Below are 13,470 nucleotides of genomic sequence, written 5' to 3' on the forward strand. Positions count from 1 at the left end.
AGTTCGCTTTACACCACTCTGCTTTTACAAAAAAATCTACATTAGTACCTGTTTTCGCTAACCAAAAGTAATCCAGAGAGGATTTTCACTTTTATGAAAAAAAGGCGAAAAGCAAAAAAATAGTGTTCAGCAGCGAGCGGTGTTACTGAGGCAAAGCACACCCTTAGCAACGAGGGGAGTGGCACCACTAAACTCCTTCCCTGGGAACTATACTCAGCGTCAAGCTGCCATAGCTTTGAACTACGTCTGTGAGCATCTGTGCTTTATCTTGATTTTGTGCTTCTGTTAGCAAGGTGTGTCCTATGGTAACTGCTTCTTCAGCTTAGGAAAGGTTTCATAGGAACTACTTTCAGATAGCGAGGGAAACCTGTATTTCATTTAGTCTTCACAATGACCCTTTGAAATTGGTACTATTGTTCTCACCCCCATGTTACAGATGAGGAAACTTAACAAGATACCCAAGTAGTGAAGACAGTATTTACACTCTAGCAGTATGACTTCAAAGCACCAACATTTAGCCCCTATACCACATGGTGTATGGCTATCTCAGGTGGCAATACTACTTCTGTTACTATTACTAATAATAGCAGCAGTTGCGTGTTAGAGCTGGCTCATACCAGGAATTTTGCTAGCACATTGTAAAAGCATTGGTAGCTTGAAATTGGCCACAACATAAGTATTTACACCAAGGAAATCAGCAAATGCTACAAATGAGGACCTTTTTTTGCAGAGAGCTACACACCACTGTTAATTCTCACTATGTGACATACACTATTTTAAGCACTTTACATATATGAACTCATTTAAGCCTTACAACAACCCTATGAGCCAATAACTCTTATCACCCCCATTTTACAGATGAGGAAACCTAGGTATAGAGAGGGTAAGTAATTTGCCCAAAACCACAAAGCTGATTTCAGCTACTGTGCCCAGCCCTCATCTGTGCCATTTATTGCATTGCCGTTAATGCAAGAGAACTATTTTCTGAACTGAGGGAATGGAAAGAGCATGCAAGGTCAGAGAAACTTTCTGAAAGTACTCAGTTTTCCTCACCACATCCAGCCCTACCCAGAGTGCCTTAAATTTTTCTAAAATTATCATTCATCAGTCTAGACATATTGTCCTTTAGAACTTCGCTACTTTGCCCCTAATGTTTTTCTGGATCTGTAGTTCCAAAGGTTTAACTGCTGATAAATGTGAGTGGGTGTATTCGCTAAGATCTGGTGAATTCACAAAGAAATCAAAGCTGAGAAAAAGAAAAGTCTAACCATCAAGACTTTTTGCGTCCAGTCCTACATTGATATATCTTCCCTGTTTCTCCCATATAATCTCTAAAATGTCAAAGGGATTCCTTTACTATCTCATAGGAGTAAATTTCTATGAAGGCCTTTTCAGACATAAGTAGCTAATTCTAATCTCCTTTAAAAAAAAAAAGGAAGAAAGAAAGAAACTTACATCATCTAATTCTTTCTCTACTTGGATTTTTCTCTTCTGGAATTGTTTTATTGTTTTGAGCTCTGTCTGAATCATGCCAATTTCTCTGGCTTTTTGACGGAACTGTCCCTCCAGCTCACTTATTTGCACAGTATATTTTTGTTCCTGTAGGCAAAAAAAAAAAAAAAGGTAAATGAGTTAGGAAAAAGAACAGAGGTCACACAGAGTCCTGTTCCATATGAAGCCTTAAGCCATTTGTCTATCTTTGAAGAAATTGTTCCCTTTTTATTTTTGCTTTTGCATAAAGTTTTAATTTTTATTAAAAGAGACCAAGTGCCTTGAATAAGTAAAAAATTCTAAAGTGAGCTGATCTTGTATAGAAGATGTAGATATTTATTTAAAAGGGGGTATGAGGGACTTCCCTGGTGGTGCAGTGGTTAAGAATCTGCCTGCCAATGCAGGGGACACAAGTTCGAGCCCTGGTCCGGGAAGATCCCACATGCCGCGGAGCAACTAAGCCCGTGTGCCACAACTACTGAACCTGTGCTTTAGAGCATGGGAGAGCCACAAATACTGAGCCCACGTGCTGCAACTACTGAAGCCCATGTACCTAGAGCCTGTGCTCCGCAACAAGAGAAACCACCGCAATGAGAAGCCCAAGCACTGCAATGAAGAGTAGCCCCCACTCACCGCAACTAGAGAAAGCCTGTGTGCAGCAACGAAGATCCAACACAGCCAAAAATAAAAAACAAATAAATAAATTTATTTTAAAAAATAAAAGAGCTATGAGAAGACTGAACAAATCTTTAACCTGTAAGAAAAATAAATAACATCCCTGATCCTAAATTAAAGTTAGTAAGCTAAGAGACAAAGGGAGGGCCAATATCTCTTATAAATAAACAAGGAAGAAGGTGGAAAAGGAGGAAGGAAAGGGGGAGACAGAAGGAGAAAAAAGAGAGGAGGAGAAAGGGAAGAGAAGGAGAGGGTAAGGAAAAAAAAAAGAGGGAAATAGAGGAGAAAAAGGCCCAATAACACAATTAAAACATGAACAAGGGCTATCAAAAGAAATACAAATGACTCTCAACCACATGAAAAAATGCTCAACCTAGCTCATAATAAGAGAAATGCAGGAAGGAGGAGGGAAGTGGGGCTTCAACATGGCAGCTGTGGCCCTGGCGGTGGCTACGGTGACGGTGACGGCCTGGCCTGGGTAGGGCAGAGTTGAAGGTGGTGGTGTTCGCTCTCCCTAGGGGCCGTCAGGAGCTCAGCGGGGACTGAGCCTGGGAGGCCGGTCGGTGGCAGCACCTTTCAGCTTCTGGGACAGCGGCGGCAGCGTTCAGGTTCTAAATGGCTTCTAAGAAGTTGGGTGCAGATTTTCATGGGACTTTCAGTGACCTTGATGATGTCCCATTTAAGATAGGAGACAAATTCAAAACACCAGCTAAAGTTGGTCTACCTATTGGCTTCTCCTTGCCTGACTGTTTGCAGGTTGTCAAAGAAGTACAGAATGGCTTCTCTTTGGAAAAGAAAACCATTGAGTGGGCTGAAGACATTAAGAAAATCCAAGGAACCCAGTGGGAAGCAGAGCACGAGGCTGAGGAAGCAGAAGCTAAAGTGAATTCTAAGAGTGGCCCAGAGGGTGACAGCAAAATGAGCTTCTCCAAGACTCACGGTACAGCCACAATGCCACCTCCTATCAATCCCATCCTTGCCAGCTTACAGCACAACAGCATCCTCACCCCGACTCGGGTCAGCAGCAGTGCCACAAGACAGAAAGTTCTCAGCCCACCCCACACAAAGGCAGGTTTCAATCCTGCTGACTTTGAGTGTGAAGAAGACCCGTTTGATAATCTGGAGTTAAAAACTATTGATGAGAAGGAAGAGCTGAGAAACATTCTGGTAGGAACCAGTGGACCCATTATGGCCCAGTTATTGGACAGTGACTTGCCTAGAGGTGGCTCTGGGTCTGTGTTACAGGATGAGGAGGTCCTGGCATCCCTGAAGCAGGCAACCCTAGATTTCAAGCCTCTTCACAAACCCAGTGGCTTTATAACCTTACCACAGTTGGGCAACTGTGAAAAGATGTCGCTGTCTTCCAAAGTGTCCCTCCCCCCATCCCTGCAGTAAGCAATATCAAGTCCCTGTCCCTCCCCAAACTTGACTCTGATGACAGCAGTCAGAAGACAGCCAAGATGGCAAGCACTTTCCACAGCACATCCTGCCTCTGCAGTGGCACGTTCCAGAATTCCCTAAAGCCTTCCACCCAAAGCAGTGCCAGTGAGCTCAATGGGCATCATACGCTTGGGCTTTCAGCTTTGAACTTGGACAGTGGCACAGAGGCGCCAACCCTGAACCATTCCCAGATGCCTTCCCTCTCTGTCTTGTCTGTGTGCACAGAAGAATCGTCACCTCCAAATACGTGTCCCACGGTCACATCTCCTAATTCCTCAATGTCACAAGTGCCCAACACTCCCAGCTGTCCCCAGGCTTATTCTGAACTGCAGACGCTGTGAGCGGCAATGTGTGGAGACGGTGATCGACATGGGCTATTCATATGAGTATGTCTTGAAAGCCATGAAGAAGAAAGGAGAGAATATTGAGCAGATTCTCAACTATCTCTTTGCACATGGACAGCTCTGTGAGAAGGGCTTTGACCCTCTTTAAGTGGAAGAGGCTCTGGAAATGCAGCAGTGTTAGAGGAAAAGATGATGCAGCTCCTTCAGTTAATGAGCAAATTTAAGGAAATGGGCTTTGAACTGAAAGATAATAAGGAAGTTCTGCTATTACACAACAATAACCAGGACAATGCTTTGGAAGACCTCATGGCTCGGGCGGGAGCCAGCTGAGACCAGGCCCTGCCTAGGCCCTGCCACGGAGCCCCCGCTGCCGAAGGCCCTGAGGAGACCACCTGTGGGGAAGAAGGGGCACACTTCCGGATTTTCTTTTGGGGGTGGAAGGTCAGGTGTAGAGACTGTGCTTGCCAAGTCTCTATGAGCCTAGGTCCTGAGCTGGGGAGAAAGTGGGGAAGATTTGGGCATGCAAATGCCCCCAGAACTGTCCTGGCTCCTTCCATAGTAAAAGTATTTGTATTCTGAGAAGTGTCCTTCCCACCTTGGCCATCCAGAGAGACTTCTCTGGTCTTTCTGGGGTCTGTATGGCCTCGGCTGAAACCTGGCCCAGCTGCCAAAAGGAATTGGGGAGAAGGAGGTGGGAGGGCCAGACTCAGTGCTACTTTGGGGCTAGATGTTTCCCTTCTCTGCAAGGGTGGACTGACCTCTAATCCAAGTTGAGTGCAATTGAAAGTTTCTTCCAGGGTTTTGTTTTTTTCCCCTTTTAACGATGTCACTTAGTGTTACACTGGTTCTGCAGTGTCTCTGAGCTGCAAAGAAGGCCCTTTTCCCCTTGGGGCCCTGAGTTTGACTTTTCTGCCAGGCAGTTACCATACTTCCCTGCTCCAGCCTGTTTCCTTTGGCCTGGTTTGGACCACAGTCTTCTGCTACCCCAGATTTTAGAGCCCCCTGCTCTAGAAAACAGTTGTCAGTTTAAGAAATCATTGGCCCCTTCCCAGCACATCAAGTGGGGAAGAAAGAGGCTGTGATTTAGTCACCCAGCACTCACTCCCCCTCAGTTCTCCCTGGAGAACAGCCTCTCCCTCCAGGCCCTTGCCCTAGGATGACACAATGAATAACACCTAGTCATAGAAATCAGTCTCTTTGGTTTGTTTTGTATTATGTTGTACATCATTAAAGATCTAAATACTAAGGATATACAGTCTTGATGAATCTAAAGTAATTTGCCAACTATTTTGATTCTTCAGAGAGAACTACTAATAAAAATCTAAAAGGTAAAAAAAAGAAAAAAAGAAATGCAAATTGAAGTACACTGAAATATCATTTCTTACCTATGTTGACAAAAATCCATTTTGACAATATACCCTGGTATATTGTGGAGACATGGATAGAAGTTAGATTTCTCAGAATATACCATGTTTGACAGATTTTACTTTGGAACCATATAAATATTTTACATAATTATAGTTACATAATTGTACATTAAATTAAACTTTATAAAGCAACTCCTAAAAATCAAAAGCAAAATGTGTTGTTGAGTTGGTGGCATATCCTCACAGGAAGGAATTATTTCAAATCATTTTTAAACCTTGTTAATTTGATTGTAGATCCCTATCAGTATATATCCTAAGGGGAAAAGTGTCCCCCCCAAATCTTAAACTGTATCCACTAATCTATGTTGGTGGTAGTATTAATATTAGTATTCTGTGCCTATTGATGTATTAAGGTTTGAAGAAAATACACAATTATACTGGTATCATTAAGAACCACAGTTTTTGGTGAGGAAGAAAGGAGACACAGATAAAGTTAAGTAAAAATCCTGTACTCCTGCATCTGAATTTAAAGTATTAGTATGGGCTTATGATATATTTTAATCTTCAAAAACTATATATTTCCTAGCTCTGTCCACTGAAAAGCCCTAGAGCTCAAGATCAGTAAACACCACTACTACCAGATGGTTTTCTACAATAACAAAATTTTATGTTGTTTTTGAGCTTTTGTACAATCAAGTGTGTGGGCTTTAAGGTCACTGAGCTGCCCAAAGGATCTACTCACTTGTTCTCCTTGTGTCTTAAATATCTGAACTTGCCAGAAACCTGACCACCAGTAAGTGACCACCAATGTACATACCAATTTTTCCTTCTCTTCTTGGGCTTTTCCCTTAGTTTCATTCAATTGCTGTTTCAGTTTTTCAATCTGTAGAAAATGGAAATACAGAGGAAGGTAAAGAAATCACTCTGCATCCTACCTTAATTAAGCAGTCTAGTTTTCACATGATATTAAAACCAGTAGGGTTGGAGACGTGGAAAGAAGAGAATAGAGGACATAATCCACCCTGTTAACATGCTATCGCCAGCTTCCAAAACTTGGGTATCATCACAATTGCCTGGGTAACGTGTGTGTGTGTGTGTGTGTGTGTGGTAAAAAACACAACATTAAATTTACGTTCTTAACCATTTTTAAGTATATATTCACATTGTTGTGCAGCAGATCTCTGGAAATTTTTCTTCTTGCAAAACAGAAACTCTATGTTCATGAGACACTAATTCCTTCTTTTCCCTCCCCCTAGCCTTTCTGCATTGTTTCTATGATTTTGACTACTTCAGATATGTCCACTGAAGAAAAACCACACAACCTGAAAGTTGTGAATTAAGTTTTATTCTAGGATTATACTGAGGGCTATAGCCTGGGAAACAGCCTCTCAGAGAGCTCTGAGGAACTGCTCAGAAGAGGTAAGAGAGGAGCTGGGATATACAGGAGTTTCTTGCTGGAAAAAAACATGTAGTCAGACGTCAAATGGAATGGGCATTTCAAGTTAATGACTTTAGTGCTTTTCTATATAAGGGAAGATGCAACATCTGGGCTTGTAATTATTCCTTAGATATGCATCTTAACTATCTAGGGTCAGTATCCAAAGCACAGAAGGCTTCCTGTTTTTCTCCATCCTGAACTCCCTTCAGGACGCACCATGGGGGGAAGGCAGGTGGTGGGCAGGGGTAAGGGGCTGCAATGGCTGATGGCTTGATCCTTATAGAACTGGAATAGTGGGCAACGTTCATTGTTTACTGGAATGTCGGGCAACATTCCCTGTCCACATACACTTCATATGAGTGGAATCATACAGTATTTGTCCTTTTGTAACTGGCTTATTTCACTTAGCATAATGGCCTTGAGGTTCGTCTATGTTGTAGCATATGACAAGATTTCCTTCTTTTTTTTTAAAGCTGCATAATATTCCATTGTATGTGTATAACACATTTTATTCACTCATCCATCAACAGACATTTGGGTTGTTTCCACATCTTGACTATATGAATGTGAATAATGTTTATGTGAATGATGTTTATATGAATAATGTTTCAAAAACATGGGTGTGCAATTGTCTCTTCAAGATCCTGCTTTAAATTCTCTTGGAAATGTACCCCAAAGTGAGATTGTTGGATCATATGATAATTTTATTTTTAATTTTTTGAGGAACCTCTGTACTGTTTTCCATAATGGCTACGCCATTTCACACTCCCACCAACGGTGCACAAGGATTCCAATTTATCTACATCCTCAGCAACACTTGCTATTTTCTGGTTTTCTGTTTTCTGTTTTGGTTTTTTGGCCCTGAGGCACGTGGGATCTTAGCTCCCCGACCAGGGATTGAACCCGCAGTCCCTGCATTGGAAGGTGAAGTCTTAACCACTGGATCGCCAGGGAAGTCCCTTGTTTTTCTGATAGTAGCCATCTTAATGGGTGTGAAGTGATGACTTGGAGTTTTGATTTGCACTTCTTTTAAATGAGGATTTTTTTAAAGAAAAGTTTCAAGAACAGTACAAAGAATTCTCATATACTCTCCACCCAATTTTGCCACATTTGCTTTCCCTCTATGATAGATCTAAATATATGTATATATGATACAGATGTTTGAAACTGTTTTTTCTGGAGCATGTGAAAATAAGTCTAGGACATCATACCCCTATACCCCTATATATTTCAGTATGTACTTCCTAAGAAGAAGGACAATCTCTTAGAAGCACAGTACAATGATCAAAATTGGGAAATTTAACATTGATAAAATATTATTATTTAATCTATAGTCCATGTTCAAATTTTGCCATCAATTGTCCCAATGGTGTCCTTTTATTGTAACTTTCCTTTTCCTGGTCCAGGATGTAATCCCTGATTATGATTACACTTAGTTGTCATATATCCTACTCTCTTTAATCTGGGGCAGTTTCTCAGCCTTTGTCTTCTATGATATCAAAGTTTTTGAAAAATAATGGCCAGGGTTGGAGTTGTCTGATGTTTCTTCATGAGAAGATTCAGGTTATGCCCTTTTGGCAGGCATACACTGCCTAAGTGATGATGTATCCTTGTCGCTGCATCACATCATGAAGTGACTGACGTTAATTGTAATCAACTGGTTAAGATTGTGTCTGCCAGATTTCTCCACTTAAAAGTTACTATTTTTCCTTTTGTAATTATTAAGTATTTTGGGGCAAGATATTTTGAGACTATGCAAATATCCTCTGCTCATCAAAATTTCACCCACTAGTTTTAGCATCCACTGTTGTTCTTGACTGAATCAATTATTACTCTGAAGCCAAATGGTGACTTTTCTAATTCCATCATTCCATGGAAATTTAATAATTTACTGCATTCCACTATAAGGAAAAACTTTCTATTCTCCCTTAGTTATTTAAATAAATAAATTTATTTATTTAAATAAATATATTTATTTATTTATTTATTTTTGGCCGTGTTGGGTCTTCGTTGCTGCGAGCAGGCTTTCTCTAGTTGTGGTGAGTGGGGGCTGCTCTTCGTTGCAGTGCACGGGCTTCTCATTGCGGTGGCTTCTCTTGTTGCAGAGCACAGGCTCTAGGTGCACGGGCTCAGTAGTTGTGGCTCGCGGGCTCTAGAGCGCAGATTCAGTAGTTGTGGCACATGGGATTAGTTGCTCCATGGCATGTGGGGTCTTCCCAGACCAGGGCTCGAACCTGTGTCCCCTGCATTGGCAGGAAGATTCCTAACCACTGCGCCACAGGGAAGTCCCTCTCCCTTATTTATTAATGTATGTGTTTATCTATTAGTTGTATGCACTCATGGACTCATTTTATTCAGTTATAATTTATTACTGTCATTATTTATTTTGAATGTCCCAGATTTGGTCAGTGGGAGCCCCTTCAAGCTACCTGCCGTGTCCTTTAATTTTTTTTTTACTGACTTCCTGTCACAAGATATTCCAAATTCATTTTTTAGTTCAAATTCATTTTTCACTCTCCCTGCTCCAGTCTTAGAATCAATCATTTCTCCAAGGTGCTGGTATGTTTTAGTAGGAAATCTGAGTAGCTTTTTAAACTAAAAATTCCTTGACGTGGTTATAGAATCAGAAGATACAGAAGTGAAATACTGTTGTAAATAATCTTAGAATAGTTTAAGGAAACCCTGAAAATGTGTTAAAATAAATTGAGACAGTCCTCAGCCATGTAGGACAGGTGTAAAATATAATTAGATTTATTTTGTGTTGATTGAACAAAGCCTTAAATACCAAAACCAATAAGTGAAATCTCCTAATTTTGTCCAAGATATAATAGTTTTCAAAACACACCTCACTTCTAATATTTCTATAATTAACATGAAGACTAAACAGTTTAAATAAAGTTTAAGCAAATAACACATTTCTAGGATATAGTAGAATGAGTAACAAAACTCTAAGAGAGCTAATTGACCAGGGTATATTGAATCTATTCTACTTCTTCCTCCCAAAGTAGTTTCTTTGGTTTTAATGGGTATCTATGATTGTGAGAAAATTATGTATTTGCTACAGCCAGATGCTGGTCTTTGATACATGGAGGCAGATGAAAATCAGGAAATACCAGTGATACTGATAAATGCAGACCAATATCAATTAGCTAACGCAGACCACAAAGCTTCTATATAATGAATTTTGAAAATTATTTGCATGGCTGGCCTAAAGGCTTATTTTAGAATAATACTTTATAGCAGACAATTTTAATAATGCATACTATTCAAAGAGTAATTTTAAAAATGGAAGTCGCCTAGGAAAGAGGGTTAAAAAAAAGTAATGTACAAAAAAAATTACTTTATTTAAAAAAACACACAAAATCCACACAAATGTTCAGTTGTCCGATTTCTCTGATATGCTTCCAATATCATCTTGATCTTAGTTTTGATTTCTATTAACTTTTTCAAAGTATCAGTGCAATCACAAGCCATTCATTCACACATGCAAAAAAATTTTAATGAGTGCCTACTATGTGCCAGGCCCATACTAGATGCTGGAGATACAGCACTCAACGACAATTTAAAAAGACCCCCAATTCTTTACTTCTGTGTTGTTTCATTCTAATTAGGAAAAGAGAAAATAAATACATAAGTAACATGCATATAGTATGACAAAAGGTAATAAATATTACCAAGAAAATAAAGTAAGGGAGATGGTTTTAATTTTAAACAGGGTAGTGAGCAAGGGTCTCCCTGAAAATGTGGCATTTGAAAAAAATTATGGAATGATTCATGAATTTGCATGTCATCCTTATGATACAGAATTTGCATCTGCATCACTCCAATATGTATACTGAAGCAAACACATAAAAACAATAAAAAATGGGTTAAGGAACATATAAAAGATGCTCAAGCGACTAGTAATCAGAAAAATACAAATTAAAGTGACATACCAATTTATACACATAAAATTGAGCAAAAATTATTAAGTATAATATCAAATGTTTTGGGCTTCCCTGGTGGCACAGTGGTTAAGAATTCGCCTGCCAACGCAGGGGACATGGGTTCGAGCCCTGGTCCGGGAAGATCCCACATGCCGTGGGGCAACTAAGCCCGTGTGCCACAACTACTGAGCCTGTGCTCTAGAGCCCGTGAGCCACAACTACTGAGCCCACGTGCCACAACTACTGAAGCCCGCGCGCCTAGAGCCCGTGCTCTGCAACAAGAGAAGCCACCGCAATGAGAAGCCCGCACACCACAACGAAGAGTAGCCCCCGCTCGCCACAACTAGAGAAAGCCCACACGCAGTGACGAAGACCCAATGCAGCCAAAAATAAATAAAATAAAATAAATAAATTAAAAAATATATATATCAAGTGTTCACAAAAATGTGGATAAATGGGAACTCACTTTAATACATTGCTTGTGAAAGTATAAATTGGTATAACCTCTTTGGAGTTCAATTTAAACCCTTGTGAAGTTGAAATGATGCATACCTCATAATATAGTAATTTAACTCCTAAGTGTCTACTCTAGAGAAACTCTCACACATGGGCACAAGCAGACATACACAAGAATGTTTACTGAAGGTCTATTTGTAATAATGAAAAAATGGAGTCTAACTGACCCATAGGGTGGTATGAACAAATAAATTTTGGTTTATTTATTTATTTGATGTAATATTATAAAGCAGTTAATAATGAATGAAAAAATAAAGCATGCTCATTATCAACTTCTTAACAATGAACTGAATCATGTGATTTTTGTAAATATACCACAAAACATGTTTTATAAAAAAGATAAGTTGCGGGCTTCCCTGGTGCCACAGTGGTTGAGAGTCTGCCTGCCGGTGCAGGGGACGCGGGTTCGTGCCCCGGTCTGGGAGGATCCCACATACTGCGGAGCGGCTGGGCCTGTGAGCCATGGCTTCTGAGCCTCCGTGTCCAGAGCCTGTGCTCCGCAGCAGGAGAGACCACAGCAGTGAGAGGCCCGCGTACCGCAAAAAAAAAAAAAAGAGAAGTTGCAAAAGATATGTACAATATGACACTACTAATATAAATTTTAAAACAAGACTATAATATGTATTATTTGTGGATGTATAATACATAAATAGTAAAAATACAAAAACATACATGGGAATGAAGCATGGTGTAAATTTCCTTGGGCGTCCATGGGACTCATAGAAGCAGATGGGAAAGAGAAGAATTTAAGTCACACCTAAGTTCCATCCACTAGCTGTGTGACTTCAGGCAAGTTACCTGTCCTGAGAGTCAATTTTTTTTCTGTAAAATGGGAATGACAATTTGTAGCTACAGGGGGTTATTAAAAGGACTAAATGACATAGCAGAGGTAAAGTACTTAGTATAGTGCCTGGCACAAACAGGGGCCCCAAAATGTTAGTTCCCTTCCCTTTTTTTCCCAGATTTAAAATGATAGCTCTACTCCCAACATTTCAACAAAGTTCAATAAGATAAATTCAAGATTCAACAGGCCCAAAAGAAGAGATCCAACTTGCTGGGTTCATAATCATGTGATCACGGATTATCGGTGAATTGCTTTACAGATCATTAATTACTTCGGTAGTTATCAGTATCATAAAATATATATATAGGTCATATATCATGCTCTTGTTTTTAAAATAAAGTTGATCATAATATTCCCTTAGGATCATCAACCTTTGTTTCAGGCAAGAAAACATGGGACGAGGCTGAAAATAAGAAAGAGCCAATTCTGACAGTAAAGCCATTCTGAAATAACACGTTGCTTAAAGGAGAGATAAAGTCAATTGAAGTGTCTTAACTATGTGATGAGATTTGCAGGAATTAAAATCCTTGAAATATATAACACACCAGTATAACCACAGAGGTAGTTACTAAGGCTCAGGAGGGTTTCTACCTACCTACCAGATTATCCTTCTCCTGATCCTGTTTCTTCAGGTAGTTCAATACAGACACTGTGTCTTTCTCCATTCTATACTGCTGTTTCTTTAATTCTTCATTATATTTTGCCAGTCTCCGGGAAGTATCACGATACTCAATCCTAGAGAGTTCTGTGACTTCCAGCCTGGCCTCCCAAAGGGAGGCATTGGCCTTGGCTCTCTCCATGGCAGATTCCTCAACTTTTATCATCTTCCTGCACAGGAAGAGGACACATTGACAGCATATAACTATTTCTCTACTATATTAGTATTACACCTTTCTCTTTATTGTTATTTGTTTTGCTTGGCATTTGCCTAGCACATATGAGCAAATACTGTTGGATAAATGAGTTAATAAGAAATATATATGGTCTGTTAGCCTCAGTGTTTCTCCTTGTTGATATGTGCACTGCAGCTGCATGGTCAAAAATAGAAAACATGCTAGTGAGTTCCAGGAATGTTATAAGCCGTTGGCACTTCTAAAAAAGGCTAGACTAACTACACAGTTATACTTTTTAAAAAATCACACTGTAGAAGAATACTTATATAATACATTGGGGGAAAAAAGTTACAAATAAATTTGTATATTGGGCTATCATTTTATAAAGAAGAAAAAGAATATTCCAAAATGATAGTAGTGGTTATCTTTGGATGATGGGACTACAGGTGGTTTTGTTTTCTGTTTGACTTTCTATGTTTCCTAAACTTTCTGTATTGAGCATGCATTACTCTCTTAAACAAGTTACTTTATAAACTTTGCAAGGATTTCCTTGTGGTCCCATATATAGTGTTGTTGGACAATGTGTATGACTCCAA

General features: G+C 39.8%; 1 protein-coding gene and 1 pseudogene across 2 annotated transcripts in view; one reads left to right on the forward strand and one right to left on the reverse strand.

Moving 5' to 3' along the window:
* Positions 1 to 13,470, reverse strand: part of BBOF1 (basal body orientation factor 1) — a 53,671-nt gene that overhangs the window by 38,629 nt on the left and 1,572 nt on the right. The window contains 3 exon segments of the mRNA XM_079914707.1: positions 1,456 to 1,599; positions 6,135 to 6,200; positions 12,641 to 12,869. Of these exon segments, the coding sequence (XP_079770833.1) occupies positions 1,456 to 1,599; positions 6,135 to 6,200; positions 12,641 to 12,869 (439 nt within the window).
* LOC307182945 (ubiquitin-associated protein 1-like) lies at positions 2,085 to 4,719 on the forward strand (annotated as a pseudogene). The gene has a single exon. The product of its transcript is annotated as a ubiquitin-associated protein 1-like (transcript).

This window comes from Stenella coeruleoalba (genome assembly GCF_951394435.1).
Source record: "Stenella coeruleoalba genome assembly, chromosome: 2".
NCBI lineage: Eukaryota > Metazoa > Chordata > Mammalia > Artiodactyla > Delphinidae > Stenella > Stenella coeruleoalba.